This window comes from Esox lucius, chromosome 8, assembly GCF_011004845.1.
Source record: "Esox lucius isolate fEsoLuc1 chromosome 8, fEsoLuc1.pri, whole genome shotgun sequence".
NCBI lineage: Eukaryota > Metazoa > Chordata > Actinopteri > Esociformes > Esocidae > Esox > Esox lucius.
In genome coordinates, this window is record NC_047576.1 from 16349004 (window position 1) to 16372814 (window position 23811).

The following is a 23811-nucleotide window of genomic DNA, read 5'->3' on the forward strand; positions in this document are numbered from 1 at the left end:
TAGTTTAGGTGTTAAGTTTTATTTAAATATTTTTTGCGTGTAAAAGAACTAGGTTCCACTTGTTTTTCTGACATTAGGACCGGTATGCAAGGTTGCCAGATCATTCACAGTAAACCATTGAAATCCTCACAAACGCTATATCTTCACAACCCAATCTGTAATTCGACCCACCCAAGCCCATTATAAATAGCCCAAGTGAGGGGGAAACCTACCCATCTTGCAAGACTGCCAATATGAAAATGATTTCTTCCTACGGTCACATTCACTGCAGTATATTGTTGGTAGGCCATCTACTGTATGAGCTCAAAATTATATTTTACCATGCTGACACAAAATTTGAGTTTTATATGCAGGAAAATCCCTGTAACTCATAGAGTTCAATGTTATTTTGTGCCTTGATAAAGTTAGCTTATGGTTCCTGGTGGCTAGTTATAGAGAGCTAGTCTAAGTCTTCTTTCGCTTCTTTGCAGTTTTTGTAGTGTATGCTGTAGCAGACAAGGGAGGGACTGGCAGTTTGTTGTCCTGGTCTCTAGCTGCCATTATAGTTTCTTGCAGTAAGCGTACTTTGCTCTCTATGGTGTACTGAACTATATATATCATCCAGGTAAAAGGAGCTTTCACAAAATGAGCCAAGGAGGAACACCCGCGTCGAAGAATGCGATAGGCTAGAATGGGATTACTGGAACAGAATTGTCTGGAAAGTACTGGCATGCTCCAAAAATTATAATTTGACCTTCCACTGGTACTGAACAATCTTTTTGGCTAAACAACTAGAGGGCTTCATTAGCTTACACAACGTGTTTATAAGGGACAAAACCTTTGTTTTTTTTACTGAAAAAATCCTACCTAGTGGATCTTTAATCTGAAAAAAAGTTTAAATTGTACAATATCTACTTATGTTTTTTAATTTTGTTTACTTCTCTCACATCAACAATATTCTTTACTAGAATCACTCATTGCATTGGAGCGATGTTAAAGAGGAGGCTGAAGAATGTGAGATTCAGCAAAGACAAAGGGCAGCAGTGTCCTTAGGATTTGAAATGTCCCAGGTTTCTCAAAAGAAGGACCCTAATGAACAAGGTCCCTCATTTACCACAGACTCGGACATCCATGTAGTCCCAAAGAAAGAGGATGGACATAAAGACACTAAATATCTCAGAGTAAAGGTAAGGAGCTCCAACAAATTCATGCTCAGTTACAAAGTTGAGAGGGTTTGTTGGAATGATACTGAACCATGTTTTCTGTGTCAGGTGCTGCGTTCTCCAGTCCTAGTCAAAATGGAGTCTGAAGAATGCTCCTTTCAGCCAGAAGATAAAGAGAAATCCTTAATTACCGTGAAGAAGGAAGAGAATGAAGACTGGTTAAAGTCAGATGCCGAGGATGTGAAAGTGACTGTGCCTTGGGAGACATTGAAAACATCATCACCACCATCACCATGCTCATATACAGAGGACAGTGAGATGGAAGGTGATAGTGTGCGTGTAGGTTCAATCTTTTATTTACAGACAGAATTAAATATACTTGGAAAGATTATGTAGGGAAAGTATCTAAGGTACAGACACATTTCTTAATTCAACTAATCATTTTGAAAATTATACATTAAGCTATATATCTAAATCCTTGGGATGTGACTATAACCTTGGTTACCTAAAGGAGGGAAAGAAGACAACACAATTGGAGCAGGCAGATGCACAACATAAACACACATGGCATGCTTTTAAAGGCCAAACAGGTGTGGAGCCAGCCAAGTGCCCCACCTTCTATGCTATAACTCGGCTCAATATTGACTCAGGTCTGGTCTGGTAAAGATTGGAGCAAGCCACTGTCAACAAAAAGAGTAAATGGATCCGGCCTTCCTTGTTGAAATACAGCATTACTGTCCCGTTGTCGGTCGAACCACAACATGCTGGTCGAACAGCAGTGATGGGAAATGGTCTTGGTTACCTCTACATAGTTTATATAATACGTCCTCTTCAATCCCTCCTGCCCTGACACATAGCGCTCCCCTCTCCATATGGGTTGCACCTGTGGCACTAAGCTATCACCATTGCAGCCATGCTGTTCTCGAGAGGAGAGACAAGAAATGAAGTCAGCTGTAGCCCAAGTTTTCCCAAGGACTTCTGAGTAGGGGCGATGCGCCTCCAGCACTTAGCTGAGCTCCGCTGACAACTCGATCCCATAGACCAAGAACATGCCAATGATGCTAAGCGATCACACCACTGTGCTCTTGGCATGATATATAGGTCTTGGAGCTGTTCAGACTAAAACATTCTTTGTTTGGAAGGGAGGGATGGCCTTGACCAGTAGCATACCCAGCAACATGTTCCGAGAAGCAGCACCTTCTCCTCCATTCCCTTTAGGTCAGAGGAATGTGTCGCCCCTTCCTAGCTGGAAGAATGGGGCCATGCCCAGGTGACTTTCAATTTGGCCAGGAAATGTTCATACCTTCATTTTTTTGGCTGCATTTGGGGTGGGCTATTAACAAGAAGTAGACCAGGTATAGATGTACAATAATGTGTAAACTTAACGCTTGGTAATACACTTAAGATTACACAAACAAGTATAGCTTTATTCAGCAGTTTGTTTTCAGCCTATTCTTGAAAAAAACTGTATTCTCCCTCAACTCTGCTTTACAGAACTGCCAAAAACATGAGCGTGATATTTCAGAAGTTAAGATTGAAGATTGCAATACGATATCAATGGATGTAGGGACGACACCAGATTCAGATGAGAAAGCTGATGCTGTTGATATTAGTGAGTAACGTTGGTTGAGTGGGTTGAATTTATTGTGTATATTTGAGATATAACTAATATACATGAGGTAACACATTTTTTTGTTCAATCAGTAGGCCCCTATAATGAATAACTGCATTTCATTTTCTGTTTTTCCTTCCTTCACTTTAAAGGTATGTCCTCCTCATTCTACCCATGCCCCCATTGTGCTCTCGGATTCACAATAGAGCGTTTTTTCCATGGCCATCTCAGGAGGGACCACCCTAAACATTACTTGGAAATGCAGAAGACTGGAGAGATCCCTGCAAAAAAAAAAAAAGGTTTACGGGTGACCCCAGCCACATGCCCCCAGTGTGGCAAGAGCTTCACTAATAAATACGCTATGCAAACGCACCAGAGGACCCACACAGGAGACAAACCCTACCACTGTCTAGACTGTGGGAAGAGCTACTTCTGTGCTGGGTCACTTAAAACACACAGACGGAGTCACACTGGGGAGAGACCATATAAATGCTTTGAGTGTGGGAAAGCATTTGGAGAACGATCCCAACGGATCCGGCATGAAATGACCCACACAGGAAGACCACATAAATGCTCACAGTGTGACAAATGTTTTTGCTTTTTCAGAGACCTTAAGAGACATCGATGGACTCACACTAGTGTGAGACCATTTAAGTGCTTTGAATGTGGGAAAGGATTTATTGAACAAACAAAACTGACCAGACATGAAATGATCCACACAGGAGAGGGACCATATACACCAGGGGTGTCCAAACTATTCCACAGAGGGCCCTGTGTCTGCAGGTTTCCGCTCTCTCCTTGTACTTGATCGACTAACTAGGTTACTAATTGTTTAGTTTCTACCCTCACCTTGTTGTTTAGGTGTGAACTGGGAACCAATTTATAGGGTCAACCAAAAACCTGCAGACACCCCTGATATACATGCTCAGTGTGGAAAGGAATTCCAAAAGACCAGAGGGGTATACTACGAAAAGGAGTTCAACCTACCCAGAGTTAACTCATGGCTATCAAGGAAATTCAGGGTTGACAAACTCTGATTGCCCAAATTGGTGTTAAACTGTACTTAAACGGTGATGTTGTTTGTTAGTTGACTGTGTTAACTTAATTGGAGTTGTGCGTGTTCGCATAAAAGGGCCGCATTCGGCGACGCAGTCTGAGTTTTTTTGTCAGGATATGAGGAGTTAACGGGCCACCTGTATGATTTTAATGATCAAATACCTGAACATGAATTTAGTGAAATAACATCCTATTCACATTACCCCCCCTTCTCTCAGGGGCACTCTAATAGGGTTTACGGCTAAATCTAACACTGTGGCGGCCAACAAAACCAGGGTGTCTTGTTGGCAGCACATTGCCAACAGAGTAGATTCGTAATAGCAGTGTTCTTGTCATATGTTCTCTATTGTGATTTATAGACACTTATCTATGCAGACCCAGTCTATGCAGATTAAAAATAGACAAAGTATTTCTTCTGATTTACTTGCGATCGCATGAAAAGCAAACACTTAAATGGCCTGGGAACACAACAAATGCATCAAGCAGATTAGTGAGCAGTTTACTGCATGGCATACAGTATTATGGCTCAGATCAGGCATGGCCAACAGGCGGCCCGCTGGCCACTTGTGGCCCCCACCACCTCTTTTTGCGGCCCTCGGATGATTTTAGAAAACAGTAAAAATAAAAACTTGTTAAATGTACTGGAATATAGTAGAAAAAAAAATGTAATCATGTTTGACCCTAAATGTGTTGTAAAGTTAGTGTTGGAACACAAAAAATCTATTCTGGAAACAAAACGTGTAATAGAATTGAAATAATGTTTTGCATGTTTACACATATAACAGTAATTTCAGGTACTATGAAAGCTGTTGTGATGTCTTTCCAAGTGTAGCTGAGAGTGTGCTGATGTTTTAGCCATGAAACACACCTGTATTACAGAAATATCAAAGTAGTGAAAACATCCAAAAAACATAGTGTTCAAAGGGTTCACACATTTAATTACATGGCAGCGAACCTGCTGAATCCCAGGAGAGATGAATAGAGCGGGAAAACGTCACGTTGTTCAATATTTAAAAATGATATAACTGAACTAGCATCAGACCTAGTTTACTTTTAATGTATTTGTTAATAAGTAAATCTGCGGTCCCCGGATGACTGTGGCACCCTTATGTTATTCCAAGTTATCTGCGGCCCCCTGATGACCAGTACATAATATGTGGCCCCCATCCAGGTTGCCCCACCCTGGCTCAGATGTTCAGCATTACCGCTGGAATACATTAAATGTCCGCTGGCAAAATGTCTCAAAGCAAGGCACACTTGTCCGTTCAACAGTGAGGGCCTTACGCTGGGCCCTAGATGCCGGAAAATATATGGAATTCCCTTAGATGAGAATCGATATCTTTATTAGAAAGCATCATCGGGGTAAACTAGAGGAGTTCCACGGTGTCTAAACACACTCACCCTGCGGAGTGAGCCTCTCACAATCCATGTGGCAATGTCGAATCGGGTCTTCCAAATGTCCCGGCCTTTTTGTGGGCAGAAGAGTGGTTCTTATGTAGGGTGACATCGAGTTAACCTTGAAGATAACCTGCTCAGAGCAGTTTAGAGATGCAGCATAAATTGCCATGACCGCATGCTTCAGGTAAAACGTATGCAGCGTTCGTAGTACGGGTTAATCGGGAAGTTACGCCCGACGTCACTAAGTTACTCCTGAAGTTACCTCGATAAGCCATTTGCTTCGTAGTAAACCCTTCAGGCCATCTAAGCAGACATCAAATGATCCGCAGTTAAGAGAGGCTCTAAGGTTGTCTCAGCTGTAAGATGTTATCCTACTCTCTGGAAGCTCACAATGCACATCAGAGGACCCTGAAAGGAGAAAGGCTTTATGGGACAATTTTCTTGTCTTTATTAAAGTGGAGTCTTTATATTTTCAAATCATACCTTTATGGCTGCTGAATCATTGTATTTTCCTTTTTTTATCCTGCTTATGTTTTATACTTTTTTTCACCAGTCCTCATTGGCTCTTCAACTGCTTAGTCTGATTGTGTGGGCATTTAAGAAATAAATGGGAAGATAATTATGTTCACAAACCTGATTAGCTGATTAGATGGTATAAAAACCATAGACTCATTTTGTCCTTGTAGGTTAGATATAGATCACTTTATTTTTCTGCACATAAGTGCATACCTGCAAGGGAGTCTCAGATATGCACAAGCTACCAAGCTTGTGCTTTAAAATGGGGTTAATACTGTGACATACAGTAGGTGATTTTTGCCAAGCATACCAAGAGTCATGTTGCAATCCACCTGTGAGCTGAATCTGAAACATCCAAATGTCATGTATCAAGATAATAGTCCAAAATACACAGGCTATGTATTTTGATTGCGGTCCTATTACACAACCATTTACTGAGTGTCAGGGGGCAATCAAGTTGATGGGGAAACTGGGTATTGCGTAACTAGAGAGCATTGGTGGCTTTTTAAAAATCAAGACGAGTTTTTCGTTCTGATGATTAACCTTCATATTTAGCCCTGTAGGTGTCAGTAAACTAGGCTACGTTTTTTCAAACGTTGGAGCATTTTGGTCGTTTTGAGATTCTGTATGTGCAACGGCAATAATATTCCCTAAACCCTCAAATCCTCCTGAAAAGCATCTATGTAACTAGTCACAGGTAAATATATAAATATGTATTTTATATTATCTATTTAAGTTTGATATGTAACAAATTAAGATTTTCGTTTGACAAATAGAAACTGTCTCCAACTAATTACAGTATATGGAATGACTGGATTCTATCTGACTTGTTAGTTAGCAATTCTACGCTATGTAGCAATAATTACAAATCCAGGGGTGCTTGTTATAACAAAGACTATCTAACGTCGTTGAATATGGATTAAAACTCTAGGTACTGCACGGTATATGTCAAACGTAATGAGGATCAACAGGAGAATTTCGTTGCTAACATAATGTCAAATGAAAACTGTACCAACTCATAGAGAAAGCTTCTATATGATTTCAGCAATGTGATATTGTGCTCCGGGTGCGCAATTAAGGGGGCATGTTGTAAAATAGTGTCTGAACTTCATTATTTTACCTACCGTTTTTTTATGAATTAAAATATATGGTTTTCGGGTGTGTCCGCGCGTGTGTATGTTTCGCAGATTGGAAGAGCCAACCAAATGATCAATAGCCTACCTTAGAACCACTGTCATATTTTTTAGCTTCAATCGTACATCATGAAAGTTAAGAAAGGAAGAAAAAAAAATAACATGCATATAAAATTATGCACGTTTTAATTTGCCCCCTAAAGTATAAGACACATCAACGAAAGGGAACAAAGACAGAAGTAGACAACGAAAGTATAAACGCAATGTTTTTAAAAGATTAACATTTCGAATAAGAAAGTCAGTCAATTGATAATTAGATCGTAATCAATGGTTTCCCCACTACTAGGTATACAATTATGTAGATAAAAGCTAGCTCCATAGCAACCCAAACATGCTCAGTTGTTGACATTTCAGGCCATGGAAAAACAGGAACATGTTTCGTTTCCAGGAATCTACAGATTCCAACACTTTAGATGTCACGTTTATATTTTGGTTTAGTGTACAACTCCAACCGCATTGTCATCTTCCTCGAGCGGACCTGCCAGAGTTACAGTAAGTACTTCTAGCTGTCTGGAGTCTGATGTTTTATATTTTATTATCAACTCGGTGTTTCGAGCCCTGAACGATGATTGGCATATAGTCGTATGCCATGTGCATGAACCTTTTATTAATCAATTCGTAATTGCCATTGCAATTAAGGCACATTTGGGGGTTCGTAGTATTTCACCAATAATCAACGGCTACGGCCTGTGTCCTGTCACAGATGCTGTGTGGCATCATGCTTTACAACATAATTTAGCATTGGTATATTGGCCATAGCAAAGGTATGTTGGCCAGTGGTATTTTGGCCATATCCCACAATCCCATATGCCTCCTTGCTTTATTAGGTCACACTATATATCTTTTTACTGCCTGTTGTCTTCCAGTACATTTAGAAAATGCATATGCATTTTGTCCTGTATTGACAGGTTGTTTAATTATGAACATACACTCACCTAAAGGATTATTAGGAACACCATACTAATACTGTGTTTGACCCCCTTTCGCCTTCAGAACTGCCTTAATTCTACGTGGCATTGATACAACAAGGTGCTGAATGCATTCTTTAGAAATGTTGGCCCATATTGATGGGATAGCATCTTGCAGTTGATGGAGATTTGTGGGATGCACATCCAGGGCACAAAGCTCCCGTTCCACCACATCCCAAAGATGCTCTGTTGTGTTGAGATCTGGTGACTGTGGGGGCCATTTCAGTACAGTGAACTCATTGTCATGTTCAAGAAACCAATTTGAAATGATTCAAGCTTTGTGACATGGTGCATTATCCTGCTGGAAGTAGCCATCAGAGGATGGGTACATGGTGGTCATAAAAGGATGGACATGGTCAGAAACAATGCTCAGGTAGGCCGTGGCATTTCAACAATGCCCAAGGGGCCTAAAGTGTGCCAAGAAAACATCCCCCACACCATTACACCACCACCAGCAGCCTGCACAGTGGTAACAAGGCATGATGGATCCATGTTCTCATTCTGTTTACGCCAAATTCTGACTCTACCATCTGAATGTCTCAACAGAAATCGAGACTCATCAGACCAGGCAACATTCTTCCAGTCTTCAACTGTCCAATTTTGGTGAGCTTGTGCAAATTATAGCCTCATTTTCAGTATTGGTAGTGGAGATGAGTGGTACTTGGTGGGTCTTGTGCTGTTGTAGCCCATCCTCCTCAAGGTTGTGCGTGTTGTGACTTCACAAATGCTTTGCTGCATACCTCGGTTGTAACGAGTGGTTATTTCAGTCAAAGTTGCTCTTCTGTCAGCTTGAATCAGTCGGCCCATTCTCCTCTGACCTCTAGCATTTCTAATAATCCTTTAGGTGAGTATATTTTGTTCATTTTTATAGTTCAAATGACAACTGTGGTAACTTTTCAGCCCATTGCATACACATTTAAAACTAGCATAGCCTACTTGTTAATGAAATGCAAACTTGTCTCATGTGAACTCACCTTTTGCCGGTTTACTGCCTATTTGACTGCTAAGAAAAATTGAGAAGCCAACAAGTTCCCACAGTTTTTATTACGCCTACACAAATGAATAACAACACCCATCATGTATATTTACCTTTCAACCACCCACCTTTCTACAAAACAACCTTTTCCTTTAGCATTTTCTTCAAAATGCCTCTGTCTTACTGGGCAAAACATTTTCTATGGTTCAGGGTGGTCCGGTGGTGTATGCTAGGGCCTACGGTGTACCACTACAGCATTGGTGTGGTCTGGATTCTTTTATACAGAACTACTTGATTTGCATAAAATTGGAATGGATGCCCGATTACTGTTGAACTATTCATCAAGGTTTTGTTGTTGAGACTTGATTTAACATTTCTGTTGTTTGATATTGACAGGTCTTCGGTTTGATCAGCATCTGGTGAAAATGGATCCAGTGGATCGATATGGAAGATATGAAAGCGGTGGTCAGACAGAAGAGTGTTTTGTAAGTTAAACCACATTTTTGGCATTATTCAAAATACAGAATAATTTAATTATACAACATCAGAACAATCAGCTACATGTTTTATTGATCAACTTCAGTTGAGAGTTTTAACACAAACCATGGTTTGTTGTAGGGTCACTCATTGCCTTGCAGCAAGATTAAAGAGGAGGCTGAAGAATGTGAAATTCAGCAGAGCAGGTCAGCTGTATCATTTAGAGTGCAAACGTCCCAGGTTTCTCGAAACGAGGATTCTGATGAACTAGATCATTCATTCGCTCGAGTCTCAGGCGTCCATGGAGTTCCAGACCAAGAGAGTAGGCTTAAAAACATGACATATCTCAGAGTAAAGGTAAGGAGCTCCGAAAATTGCATGCCCTGTTACAAAGTTGAGTGTTTGTTGTAATGATACTGAATCATGTTTTTTGTTTCAGGTGCTGCCTTCTCCAGTACTGGTCAAAGAGGAGTCTGAAGAAACCCCCCTTCAGCCAGAAGATAAAGAGAAATCTTTAATTACTGTGAAGAAGGAAGAGAATGAAGACTGGTTAAAGTCAGATGATGAGGATGTTGTGAAAGTGACTGTGCCTTGGGAGGCATTGGAAGCATCACCACCATCATCATGCTCAGATACAGAGGACAGTGAGATGGAAGGTGATAGTGTGCGGGTGAGTTCAATGATTTAATAACAGACTGATTAAAAGACATGTTACCCATACTTTCTGACTTTACTGAAACCATCTCTGTTTTGAAGGACTGTGAAATCAATGAGGATGATGTTTCAGGAGAATTAAAGATAGAAGATTGCAGGAAGACATCTTTACAAACAGATAAGGAAGTTGATGCTGTTGATATCAGTGAGTAACTGTATATGTAGTGGTTATGTATAGAGATTAACTTTTTCTTTTATTTGTTTCCCATTTATTTATACAGGTTTTCTCAATTACATAAATCAATATTACGACAATCCTGTTCTAACCACCATCTCAGCTGGGAGGGGGAGGGTGCATTTCACAACAGTACATGTTTTATTACTCCTTAACTTTTGGTTCTATAATGAAGTTATGCTTTTTTTTCTCCTTCCTTTAGGTGATGCGAAAGGGGTGAGCTCATTCTACCCATGCCCCCATTGTGCTCTCGGCTTCACCATAGAGCGCTTTTTTCACAGGCACCTCAAGAGGGACCATCCTGAAGAGTACATTTCCTTGCTGAAATCTGGAAAAATCATGGCAACCCAAGCCACGTGTCCACAGTGTGGCAAGAGCTTCTCCAATAAATATGTAATGAAAACACATCTGAGGAGTCACACAGGAGAGAAACCTTATCACTGTGCAGATTGTGGGAGAAACTATGCATTAGCTGATTCACTGAGGAAACACAAGTGTGGGAAAGGATTCCGAAGACAATCCCAACTGAATAGCTATAAAATGATTAAAACAGTAGAACGACCATATAAATGCTCTCAGTGTGGAAAAGGGTACAGATTTCAACCCCAACTGACCAGCCATGAAATGATCCATGCAGGAGCGAGACCGTATAAATGCTCTCAGTGTGGGAAGGGATACCAGAGACCAGGCCATCTAAAAAGACATCAAATGACCCACACTGAAGAGAGGCCCTATGGTTGTCTCAGGTGTAAGAAGTCATTCTTCCGTCCGGAAACTCTCAAAGCACACCAGAAAACTCACACAGGAGAAAGGCCTTATCAGTGCACTCATTGTGACAAATGTTTTGGCTTTTCCAGAGACCTTAAGAGACATCAGGTGACACATACAAGAGAGACACATAGTGGAAAGAAGTCTGATATTTTGCACAGGTGTGAGACTGTTTCCGACAAACTAGAGGTTCAGAAAGCATGCCAGAAAACGCGAAAAGAAAAGCCTAAACCTTTTAAGTGCTCTCAGTGTGACAAATGTTTTGGCTTTTCCAGAGATCTTACAAGACATCAGTTGACACATACAGGAGAGAAACCGTTCAGTTGCCCCCAGTGTGAAAAATGTTTTGGTAGAAAATGGGAATTGACATACCACCTACGGACACACAGCGGGGAGAAGCCTTACCACTGCTCTGAGTGTGGACAGAGTTTTAGCCTAAGGGGTAACTTTATACGGCACCAGCAGATTCACACTGGGAAGAAGACGTTTCACTGCACTCAGTGTGACAAGAGTTTCTTCAGAGCGGCACACCTAAAAACCCATCTGCTCATCCATAGTGGAACCAAAACTCTGGTCTGCTCTAACTGTGGGAAAGGATTTAACCATGACGGTAACCTAAAACGTCACCAACAATTCTGTATTAAGAAGTTTGAGTAAAGAACATACAAATATGTAAGACAATACTGCCTCATTAGAAGTCTGTTTTTCTTGTTATATTGTTTAGTTTAAATTCAGACAACAGCAGGGCAGTATTATGCCCTATAGTTACTTTCTAGTAGGTGCTGTGGATAATACTTGTTTAACCTTATGTTATCAGTTTTAATTTTGTTCATTTACCCGGAAGTGAGAGATTCTTTTGTTTGCCTGTAATTACAGCTTTGCCAGTCTATTCAAGAATGCAGATCTCAGAAAATTATTTTAAGTGTTTGTTTAATAAGCCCCCTGTCTAATAAGAATAATGGATATACAGTGGGGAGAACAAGTATTTGATACACTGCCGATTTTGCAGGTTTTCCCACTTACAAAGCATCGAATTTTTATCATAGGTACTCTTCAACTGTGAGTGACAGAATCTAAAATAAAATCCAGAAAATCACATTGTATGATTAAGTAATTAATTAGCATTTTATTGCATGACATAAGTATTTGATACATCAGAAAAACAGAACTTAATATTTGGTACAGAAACCTTTGTTTGCAATTACAGAGATCATACGTTTCCTGTAGTTCTTGACCAGGTTTGCACACACTGCAACAGGGATTTGGGCCCACTCCTCCATACTGACCTTCTCCAGATCCTTCAGTTTTCGGGGCTGTCGCTGGGCAATACAGACTTTCAGCTCCCTCCAAATTTTCTATTGGGTTCAGGTCTGGAGACTGGCTAGGCCACTCCAGGACCTTGAGATGCTTCTTACGGAGCCACTCCTTAGTTGCCCTGGTTGTGGGTTTCGGGTCGTTGTCATGCTGGAAGACCCAGCCATGACCCATCTTCATTGCTCTTACTGAGGGAAGTTGTTGGTGATACATGGCTCCATCCATCCTCCCCTCAATACAGTGCAGTCATCCTGTTCCCTTTGCAGAAAAGCATCCCCAAAGAATGATCTTTCCACCTCCATGCTTCACGGTTGGGTTAGTGTTCTTGGGGTTGTACTCATCCTTCTTCCTCCAAACACGGCGAGTGGAGTTTAGACCAAAAATATGTAATTTTGTCTCATCAGACCACATGACCTTCTCCCATTCCTCCTCTGGATCATCCAGATCATCAGACGGGCCTGGACATGCGCTGGCTTGAGCAGGGGGACCTTGCGTGCACTGCAGGATTTTAATCCATGACGGCGTAGTGTGTTACTAATGGTTTGCTTTGAGACTGTGGTCCCAGCTCTCTTCAGGTCATTGACCAGGTCCTGCCCTGTAGTTCTGGGCTGATCCCTCACATTCCTCATGATCATTGATGCCCCACGAGGTGAGATCTTGCATGGAGCCCCAGACTGAGGGAGATTGACCGTCATCTTGAACTACTTCCATTTTCTAATAATTGCGCCAACAGTTGTTGCCTTCTCACCAAGCTGCTTGCCTATTGTCCTGTAGCCCATCACAGCCTTGTGCAGGTCTACAATTTTATCCCTGATGTCCTTACACAGCTCTCTGGTCTTGGCCATTGTGGAGAGGTTGGAGTCTGTTTGATTGAGTATTTGGACAGGTGTCTTTTATGTAGGTAACGAGTTCAAACAGGTGCAGTTAATACAGGTAATGAGTGGAGAACAGGAGGGCTTCTTAAAGAAAAACTAACAGGTCTGTGAGAGCCGGAATTCTTACTGGTTGGTAGGTGATCAAATACTTATGTCATGCAATAAAATGCTAATTAATAATTAAAAAATCATACAATGTGATTTTCTGGATTTTTGTTTTAGATTACGTCTCTCAGTTGAAGTGTACCTATGATAAAAATTTGAGACCTCTACATGCTTTGTACAAAACATTGCCGATTTTGCAGGTTATCAAACACTTGTTCTCCCCACTGTACAGTATACTGGCCTGGGGAATGAAGAGTCTGGGTTTCTTGGTAGTAATCTACTCCCAGATTCCTCTCTATTTAACCATGGGTTTGATTTCGGTCAGCAAGTAACCTGAATCATTCATTGTGAAAGGTTGCTAATTCATTTATGCATATATGAATAAAGGTTTAGTCTTTGGTATGTAGACTTCTCTCATTTCCGCATGGATTTCCATGACTGTGGAGATTTTTCAAACTCTGGATTTATTTGGGTTATTTTTCTTGTTTCTATATGTGCAACTGCAAAATGTTTCCCTGACCCTTAAATACAAATGCTCTGAAGCATTCATTTAACTGCCTACAGGTAGAGCTATTTTCTGCATCTTTATAAAAACTCATACAATGTTGCCATATAAAGATAACTATGCAAAACATCTGTAAGCCTGCTAGCTAACTTTTGCTAATTAGTTTAAGGGCAGTTCCACAAGAGTTGTTAACTACTGCTTTTATAAAAATGTTGCATGTTTGAAACTAACGTTTGGTATGAAGACCCATTTACGATGTTTTACGAAGTTCAGAGTATATCAACTTGGATGTCAAATGAAACCTGGTAAGAATGTCTCTTTTGGTCCTTCATAATATAATTTTGCTTGAATAACTTTATGGGTATATCCTCCTAGACTTTCGGAAACCACTACGTCAAAGCATTTGACTGAGAAAAGGGTAATTGTTTACAGTGTAAGGACGTTGGAACACGCCTGTACCGTTGTGCGTGTTCTTTCCCAGGTGCAGATGATGAAGGGGTGAATCCATTTATTAAAAACAGTAGTCTTCTTAAATAAAGATATAGTCAGTAGTGTTTCGGTCATTCCACTAAAACGTATTATTCACAGATTGTCACCATGCACTGATTAATTCTCACAAGTCCGTGGGAAACTGTGCACTTCTGTCAACACACCTTTGACAAGTTGAATAGTTAGTGCAACGGGACGATATGACAGGACAACGCCTATTTAAAAAAAAAAATCGGTTAGTGATGAGCAGCTCGCGAATGATTCGTTCAGTTTAAACGACTGCTGTGACCGGGCACATAGCCGCGGGAAGATGCTTTCAAAGTGGGTGCTGAAATAATTACACTTGCCCATCGGCCGTAACTATACGCACGTCTCACTAACGAAAGACATGGAGTTAGATATGTAAACCTAGTATATTGGCTTAAACCCTTTATTATCATACCCACATATGAACCATAACATACATTCAGAAAGGATAGGATAATTGCTAATTATTTCCATTCGTTGACTTAATATGAACCTGGCTGTGTAACCTAGCAACCTAAGTGGTAAACTAAACGACTGTAGTGAGCAATTGACTGGCGCCAGTTAGCAACCAACCGAAGCCAGGAAGCGGCTAACGGAAGATAACTAGGGCAATGGTTCCCAACCAGGGGTACTAGGACCCCTGCGGGTACTTGGCCTCTCCACAGGGGGTACTTGAAAACACCCATGACATCATAAACTTACTAGTGAAATTAACATGAGGGGGTACTTCAGGGATACTGAAAGCAGTGCAAAAACATTTCGGGAGGACAGTAACTGAAAAAGGTTGGGAGACACTGAACTAGCGGATAATGGCTAATGCAACCTATCTAATCGCTAACTGGAGCTTAGGATACCGTCAGGAGTTCTAAAAATAAAGTTTATGAATAACAAATGTTGTGCCTTTACGGACATGCCCCCCTTTACCTACAGGAACTCCTCACGCCCCAGACTTCCTTACGTACCCTCCGATCTGCAACCACAAACACCCTCCAAACCCCCAGAACCAAGCTCTGCCGCATGGGTAATAGGGCTTTTTCATCTTCCGCTCCGAAGCTGTGGATGCCCTCCCTGACCACCTGAGGGTCCCTCAGACTACAGATGTTTTTAAAAGAGACCTAAAATCTTAAAAAAAAAAAAAGCCTTTAATTAAATGTATGGCCCTTGATTTCTTTTGTATTTTTATGTATGTTCTGTAGCACTTTGAGATTGATAAAATGTAAAGTGCGATACGAATGTATTATTATTATAGATGTGAGGGCCCACACTTAAGGAAAAACAAATAAACTATCAGCATGTGGATTGGTGCACCAGTCAGAAATGTCACACTGACAAAATGGCTCCGCTATGTAGGTTTTTGCTCATTACTGTTTATATACATTTGTTTAAATTGTCCATGCTGCACTGTCACTCATACAGTATGATCGACTAGCACTTTTGGCAATTCGTTAATCACTGAATACAGACTTTTTCACTACTTACTGGAGTGCTTGCTATAATTCCTTTGTCCTGCCAATGATTTGTTTACAAATACGCAGATGGAGGAGACAGAATAGAGACAAACATGCCAGTATCCTTTGTAGATCTTGGACGAGATTCTGCAATCCGCCATTACTGCACATTTTACTTTCAAATGTTCAATCCCTGGACAATAAAATAGACAAACTACATGCTTGGATTTACTTCCAGCGGGACATTGTGAACTGTTGTGTGGTGGCTTTTGTTGAGACCTGGCTAGATCTTATGGTACCTGACACAGCCATTATGCATTATGATTAACTCTCACTGGGGCTAGGATGTTGCAGTAGTTTAAAACGTGTGTGCTGGAGGACCTGTACGGAGTAATTAATAGTCTAGAGGATGCTCACCCTGAGGCACCTTTTTTGTTGTTGGTGACTTCAATAGAGCAAATATGAGGAAAGTTTTGCCGAAATAACAGAAGCTCATTAACATTCCTACCCGTGGGGATCAGAATCTTGACCATTGTTATACACAAATACGGAACAGTTACCAATTCCAGCGACCTGGAGGCTTTGAGGAGGTCCCGATATGAGCTATGGAAGGCCATCAGAGATGCCAAAAGAGACTACAGGGATAAGTAGGAGTCTAACTTCCACATCTCTGACCCCAGACGCATGTGGTGTGGACTACAACTATGAAAAAAGAAACAGCAATGATGCACAGCCTTCCGCCTCTCTCCCCGAAGAGCTCAACACCTTCTATGCCCAATTTGAAGCGATCGACACCATCCCTTCTGGAAGACTTACTGAGGACCAGGACGACTGCACTCGTCTCTAGCCATGGCTGACATGAGAATAACTTTTGAAAGAGTGAACCCTGTGGGGTCACCTGGGCCAGATGTCATTCCAGGCCGTGTTCTCAGGGGGTGCACCAACCATCTAGCGGAGGTTTTTTACCTCTATATTCAACCTACTCCCTGACTCTGTCTGCAGTCCCTAGCTACTTGCTTCAAACAGATCACCATTGTCCTTGTTTCAAAGAAACCCTCCATCACCTGCCTGGATGACTACCACCCTGTAGCACTGATCTCCATCATCATGAACTGCTTTGAGCGGCTGATCAGAACGCACATCTGCTCCACCCTTCCTTACACTTTGGACCCCTTTCAATTTGCATACCGCCCCAATAGCGAAGACCCCCCGGGAGACAGAATTCACATCACCAACTGGATAGCCCCCCATCAGCCTTCACCAGTTAGCCTTTTCCTCACAAATGTACAGTCACTGGCGAACAAAATGGACGGAAGGCTACTAAGAATCATTTCACAAAAACTGATTATGGATTGCAGCTTCATGATTTTCTCGGAAACATGGCTTAACAAAAATATACCCACCAACGTAATTGAGCTGGAAAGCGTGACGTCTTCAGAGCAGAACAGACCAAGGAGGACTTTGGTAAGACCAGAGGAGGTTTGCTGTGCATTAATGTATAGAAAATATGGTGTACAAACTAACTTAACTGGGTGTCACTGCTTGATCAATCTGGAGTCCCTGATGATTAGATGCAGACCTTTTTAATTGCCTCAGGAGTTTACATACTCTTGGATGCTAATGTTAAGCTAGCAATGAAAGAAATAATTAATTTGTATTTTATTGCATGACATAAGTATTTGATCACCTACCAACCAGTAAGAATTCCGGCTCTCACAGACCTGTTAGTTTTTCTTTAAGAAGCCCTCCTGTTCTCCACTCATTACCTGTATTAACTGCACCTGTTTGAACTCGTTACCTACATAAAAGACACCTGTCCACACACTCAATCAAACAGACGTCAACCTCTCCACAATGGCCAAGACCCAGAGAGCTTTGTAAGGACATCAGGGATAAAAATGTAGACCTGCACAAGGCTGGGATGGGCTACAGGACAATAGGCAAGCGGCTTGGTGAGAAGGCAACAACTGTTGGCGCAATTATTAGAAAATGGAAGTAGTTCAAGATGACGGTCAATCTCCTTCGTTCTGGGGCTCCATGCAAGATCTCACCTCGTGGGGCATCAATGATCATGAGGAAGGTGGGGGATAAGCCCAGAACTACATGGCAGGACATGGTCAATGACCTGAAGAGAGCTGGGACCACAGTCTCAAAGCAAACCATTAGTAACACACTACGCCGTCATGGATTTAAATCCTGCAGCACACGCAAGGTCCCCCTGCTCAAGCCAGCGCATGTCCAGGCCCATCTGAAGTTTGCCAATGACCATCTGGATAATCCAGAAGAGGAATGGGAGAAGGTCATGTGGTCTGATGAGACAAAAATAGAGCTTTTTGGTCTAAACTCCACTCGCCGTGTTTGGAGGAAGAAGAAGGATGAGTACAACCCCAAGAACACCATCCCAACCGTGAAGCATGGAGGTGGAAAGATCATTCTTTGGGGATGCTTTTCTGCAAAGGGGACAGGACGACTGCACCGTATTGAGGGGAGGATGACTGGGGCCATGTATCGCAAGATCTTGGCCAACAACCTCCTTCCCTCAGTAAGAGCATTGAAAATGTGTCTAAATTACAGACTTCTACATGCTTTGTAAGTGGGAAAGTCTGCAGGTTGTCAAATACTTGTTCTCCCCACTGTATATTTAGTTACAGGGCCCTGGATTCCTGGCAACGGCCCTACTTGTACGGTAATGGGTTACTACATTGCATGGATTTGATGGGAAGTGACAGACGTCAGTTTGTCTGACGCAGTGATTAGGAAGTAATTTTCCTTGTGCAATCTCCCTCCCTGATAAAAAGGAACAGGAAGACACTGTGCAGTCATTTGGATTTGGTTTGCTTTAGCTCATACATCACATTTTATCAGACATTTCTATTTGACTAAGGAGAAAGTAACCATACAAAAACTAATTACAAATGGTCTCTTTTAATGTTCTCCTCATTGTCTTCATCGGTTGGCCATCTGGTAAGTCTCTCATTTATTGTAACTAGTTATTTGTATTATTTTACGAGATGGGTATTTTAGGGAAATCAATACCTTGAATACTCCAACAGTACATATTTTTCAACAAACACTTGACATGCACATCTGCTTTGACCTCAGTTAATTGCCAAGCCTTCAATTAGTTTAATCAGTTGAGTTTGTCTGGGGTTACAACTGGAGATGGGAAAACCTTAGGTTGTGGTAATTGCTTTACAGTAGAGGTCAACCCATTATTTATTTTCAAGAACAGTATTGATTATTAGGATACCAAAAATTATCTGTTTAATGAAGAATAAATACATTCCAAGCAAGACAGGTGTGTTTATAGCCAAAGATATGTGCCTGTTCTCCGTATGTGTGAAAGAGAATATTGTGGAGGATTTCAGCAGCTAAAAGTGCTTGAGCCACCTTATGAATGTCAATCTTGTATTTATTTTAGTAAACAGTAATACACACACTATGAGCAAGCCAAAGCACAAGTTAACAATAAATTGCGTAATAACAGTGGCTTAGGCATACCATTACACCCCTAACAGCTACATCAGAATGAATGTAATAGAGTATGAACTGTCTCCTCGCTAGTTAGTTAGTTTATTAGCTGGCTTGTTTTAGCAGCATCTAGTTTTATCTTGCACGTTATCTTGTTAGCTAGCTTTTCACGGAATAGTTCTGGCTGTGTGAAAAATGTATAGTGAATATTTTCAAGCAAACTTTCTAGGTACAAGATTACTTGCAAATTCACTGTCTTAGTCTTACTATCTTTAGTAGTGGATGCCAGCGCTCAAGAAGAAGAACATATATTTGTTTAGTTTTTTCTCAAAGAAGTGCAAAGGCCCATAACAACTGCCAATGTATAACACACCCTCCCTGGCAGGCTTTCTGGCAAGTTTGAGGAAAGACAGCCGTAATTGATTACAAAAAGTTGTTTTACAAAGTATTGTTTGGCACTGGGGGTAAATACACCTCTAACTAACATACCTTATTTTGAATCCATTGTTAACTAAATCCACTTTCATTGCAGATTGTGACCCAGTAAAAAAAAAAGAGAAATACTTGTTATCCATTGTATCTGTTAATTCAACACAGTTTGCAGCAGCCTTTGGACAGTGACGAAAAGTACTGCAAGGACTGGAGGAAACATCACTGTCCCCTGTCACTACCACCGTATGTTCAAAGACAATGTCAAGTATTGGTGTAAGGGCAGATCCTGGACTTTCTGTAAAGTGATGGCAAGCACCAACCCAAAATGGAAGACAGGGCGCATGTTAATTACTGACAGCCCAGAGGAGCTGGTCTTCACTGTCACCATGTCGAACCTGCAGGAGACTGACACTGACAAGTACTGGTGTGCTCTGAAAGTGGGTGGGATTGACAAGCCTGATGTCAAAGTATCCCTAAGTCTCAAAGTAACCAAAGGTGAGCTCCGCTTAAATGTAACTGTAAAACTGTCTGTTGAACTGAATCATTGCTTCACAAAATTCTGGAAGAATTGAACATATTACAGCATAATGAGTGAGGTCAAATTCTCTGTCAGCTCTTCCGGATCTGTCAGTGGTTGAGGAGGAACTGTCTGGTGAGGAGGGGGGCAGTATCAGAGTCCAGTGTGTCTACAGTGACCCCCTCCGAGACAAGGCAAAGTGGTGGTGCAGGAGTGGGGACTGGCATTCCTGTCAGACACAAACAGAGACCAGCCAGAATGCATCTGTTGTGATCAAGGATGACAAGAGCGGGGTGTTCAATGTGACCATAAGGAAACTGGAGAGAAAGGATTCAGGCTGGTACTGGTGCTCTGTTGGAGACCTGCAGGCCCCAGTTCATATTAATGTAATCCAAAGGCCCACAACTCACAGGAACATTACAGGTTAGCTGATACTAAATTGGTTAAGACTCTGGCACTGGTATAAATTACTTGGCTCATAAATTTGTTTTTACACGTTTCTCCATTAAGGAGGAAATTGTTACACATAAGTTACATTTTCCTACGAATAATTGTTAGCACTTGTTTTTAATCAAATGTTTCTCTTCCTGGCTAAATTTGACTGTCTAATCATTTTTGTTTCCATCCACATCACAGTGACTCCTCCAACTTCTTCCACATTGCATTTATCATTTTCCAGCTCAGAGACCTCCGTTACTACCTTTAGTTTAAAGACAAGCCCTTCCTTAACATCTGTCACTGCTCTGACTACAACATACCCACCTGTCTCCATTCCATATATCACGGTCCATTCTTCCACATTGATTGTTCCACTATCAACAACACAACCTTCCAAAGATTCTAAAACTACCGTTATCCATCAAATGTACCTTGACAGGTATGTATTGTGTCTGATTTATCTGTCTTCTGCATTCTTTACATTTACAAAAACGACATGCACAATATATTACAATTCACTTTTTTGCTGTGTTCAGAAGTCTTTTCCACACCATGTTGTGAAGTGATATTTATATCTGATTCTGTTTTGGCTTCTCATATTAGATTTTCTGTTGGTCATCTTATATTATGATTTTATTTTAGAAATATACCCTGGCATGTTCTTTTTCTCATGGTGCTGGTCATGATGGTATTGGTGATACTTGTCATGGCTGCTGTGAACCTCTATAGATCTTCTAGAAATAGTAAGTGCTGAACTTCCTGTGTTTTATTATGCAACATGTCAGTCTCTACGCCAAAATAAGCAAATCCACTTTGACTTCTTATTGGCATACTCTGCTTATTGTGTTAACCTGACCTTATCATCCCTGTTATAAACAATTCCTATCCCCTGACATGACACTCTTTCCTTCCATCAGATGCCAGACCTATGGAAGGAGAGATGGTTGACCTGGTGATAGATCAAGATAATCAAAATCAGCTGGAATAATAATTGGATTTGTAGAAAAATAGTGTTTTGCTTTAATATGAACCAAAATGATCATATACAGTAAAATGCATCGTAACAATAACTTCCAATTGCTAGAGAACAGATAAAATACAAAAAAATATAGTCACAAAATGTCAATACTTAGGCCTGGCAAAGCATTACAAAGGAGGAAACCCAGCATTTGGTGATGTCCATGCATTCCAGACTTCAAGCAGTCATTGCCTGCAAAGGATTCTCGACAGTTTTTAAAAAATTAACATTGTATTTATGATTGTGTTAATTAGTCCAATTACATTTGAGCCCCTAAAATAAGGGGACTGTGTATGAAAATGGTTGCAATTCATAAATGTTTCACAAGATATTTTTGTTCAACTCCTTGAATTAAAGCTGAAAGTTAAATTGCATCTCAATTGTTTTATTTCAAATCCACTGCGGTGGCTGTTGAGCCAAAATTATGAAAATTGAGTCGGTGTCTAAATATTTCCGGACCTGACTATACAATTTTTTTTTCGGTATTCTCCTGTCACCAGAGCTCGAAGGATGGTAAATGCCAGAAATACCAGGCCCACAGCAGCTTCTATGAGAATATCTAGTATCTCTTCCAGTCCCAGCTTGAAAACCAAAAAAATTATTCATCCAAATTAGACCTACAATGTATCATGCCGATGAATACAAAACCATTATTTAACTTTCGCCTTTCATAGCCAACTCCTCTTATGGTCAAGACTAATGGGAAAGTGATCAGGTTTATTGTTGATGAGACTGCTAGGGAAGTCATTGGCAATAACAAAAATTCTGTAGCAAGTACCAAATGCAGACCCCCCTGTCTGTCAAGTTAATGATTTTGGGGTGTCCTATACCCACTTATTGTTACAAAAGCCTAATTAAGGGCAATGTAATTTCAAGTGGTATACCTTGATTGTTTTCATCATGTCCTGTCCATTGATTGCATTAAGGAACCAATTTCTGTATCCTGATTAAAGTTATTTCCTATTCTGTTCAACTGTAAGGAAAACAATGTGTGCTAACCTAGGCAACATTGACAAAAATAATCAAGGGTGTAGTCTTGAGTATACAGTAATTTATATATTTTTATCTGTAAATGTTCTCCTGGATATCAAGAGATACTTGAAAAGTAAGACCAAGAGTTTAGTTTTGGGTGAAACAAATTTAATAAATGTAAATGTGGGAATGCAGGTTTTTTTTGTTTCATTGTTGAAGAAAACAAGATGGCCATAGCATTTGGTGGACAGTTTTCCTCGGTTTTCACACCTTTTGTAACAATGAATCAAATGTATTTTTGGTCAAATGTATATAAAACCCACTGTTGCCAGAAGACTATTAGAGCAACCCATCCTGCAGTTGTGTATCTTCTGATTCTGACGTGCAATTGACTTGCTCCAGTGCAACTGAATAAAACAACATAACCAACTGCTATTAACATTTGAAGACTACTGATTGTAAATCATGTTAATTGTTGGTTTTCAACATCTGTAGTGATTATTTTCAGTGGGTTTTGTTTAAATATCAGGTGTAAGAAGGGGCAGCGGTTTTGCAACTGCATTATCTGTCACCTATAGGGGGCAACAAAGTGTTATGGTAGTAGTTCATAGTGGCTGCTGGTTTATCAGTTTACATCCGTTTGAGGATACAATTTATGTACACAGGGATCTGCAAGTCACCTGTTGTACGCCAGTACCAGTCTGTGTCATTCATCGCCCACTCACTAATCACCTTTCTGTAATAATTATAATAAAGCATTTTATTTATATTGCGCTTTTCAGTGACCCAAAGACGCTTTACAAAACAAACATTGAACAGCAACAAACAAAAAAATGCCATGAGAAAATAGAAAATTGAGAGAATGGGATTGGGCATGGCGATTTTGTAAGTATAAGCAATTTTGAACAGATGAGTCTTGAGGCTTTGCTGGAAGATGGGGATAGTCTCTGAGTGGTGGATGGTTTTGGGGAGAGAGTTCCAGAGCCTAGGTGCAGTCCTTGAGTATGCCCTGTCACCAAAGCCTTTAAGCTTGAACTTGGGGATTATGAGTTAGCCCACAGTACCCGGAACAGAGTGCGTAGGTTGATATGGAAGAAGAATGTCAGATAGGTAGGCAGGGGCGATATTGTTTTGGGCTTTATATGTTAGTAGTAGGATCTTGTAGTCATTGCATTGGGAAATAGGAAGCCAGTGTAACTCACAGA

The 23811-nt window shown here is 40.8% G+C and overlaps 2 protein-coding genes across 7 annotated transcripts; both read left to right on the forward strand.

Moving 5' to 3' along the window:
• The first annotated feature begins 5989 nt into the window (after positions 1-5989).
• On the forward strand, positions 5990-12028 carry LOC105025905 (zinc finger protein 2). 5 transcript variants are annotated; one of them, XM_034293969.1, is made up of 8 exons: positions 5990-6421; positions 7306-7409; positions 8432-8488; positions 9258-9346; positions 9480-9695; positions 9778-10008; positions 10095-10197; positions 10430-12028. In XM_034293969.1, the coding sequence occupies exons 2-8, from the start codon at positions 7331-7333 to the stop codon at positions 11650-11652; spliced, it is 1998 nt and encodes a 665-aa protein (XP_034149860.1). In that variant the 5' UTR covers positions 5990-6421; positions 7306-7330; the 3' UTR covers positions 11653-12028. The 5 variants fall into 5 exon arrangements, with proteins under 5 accessions (XP_034149860.1, XP_034149861.1, XP_019904729.1 ...); XM_034293970.1 differs by lacking the exon at positions 7306-7409 and having other exon boundaries at positions 5994-6421; XM_034293968.1 differs by lacking the exon at positions 5990-6421 and having other exon boundaries at positions 6461-7409.
• Positions 12029-18567: 6539 nt separating this feature from the next.
• LOC105025911 (CMRF35-like molecule 3) lies at positions 18568-21782 on the forward strand. Of its 2 annotated transcripts, none has more exons than XM_013134949.4 (6): positions 18568-18722; positions 19827-20156; positions 20275-20601; positions 20815-21055; positions 21259-21359; positions 21534-21782. In XM_013134949.4, the coding sequence occupies exons 1-6, from the start codon at positions 18674-18676 to the stop codon at positions 21602-21604; spliced, it is 1119 nt and encodes a 372-aa protein (XP_012990403.3). In that variant the 5' UTR covers positions 18568-18673; the 3' UTR covers positions 21605-21782. The 2 variants fall into 2 exon arrangements, with proteins under 2 accessions (XP_012990403.3, XP_034149774.1); XM_034293883.1 differs by having other exon boundaries at positions 21346-21359.
• Positions 21783-23811: the final 2029 nt, after the last annotated feature.

Bases quoted from the DNA above. Each gene is read 5' to 3' on its own strand.
- LOC105025911 (XM_013134949.4), top strand. From the start codon at position 18,674: ATGGTCTCTTTTAATGTTCTCCTCATTGTCTTCATCGGTTGGCCATCT. The intron at 18,723-19,826 runs GTAAGTCTCTCA...AATTCAACACAG, and splicing joins CTTCATCGGTTGGCCATCTG to TTTGCAGCAGCCTTTGGACA. The intron at 21,056-21,258 runs GTATGTATTGTG...ATTTTATTTTAG, and splicing joins CATCAAATGTACCTTGACAG to AAATATACCCTGGCATGTTC.
- LOC105025905 (XM_034293969.1), top strand. From the start codon at position 7,331: ATGTCACGTTTATATTTTGGTTTAGTGTACAACTCCAACCGCATTGTC. The intron at 9,696-9,777 runs GTAAGGAGCTCC...TTTTTGTTTCAG, and splicing joins TGACATATCTCAGAGTAAAG to GTGCTGCCTTCTCCAGTACT. The intron at 10,198-10,429 runs GTGAGTAACTGT...TCCTTCCTTTAG, and splicing joins AGTTGATGCTGTTGATATCA to GTGATGCGAAAGGGGTGAGC.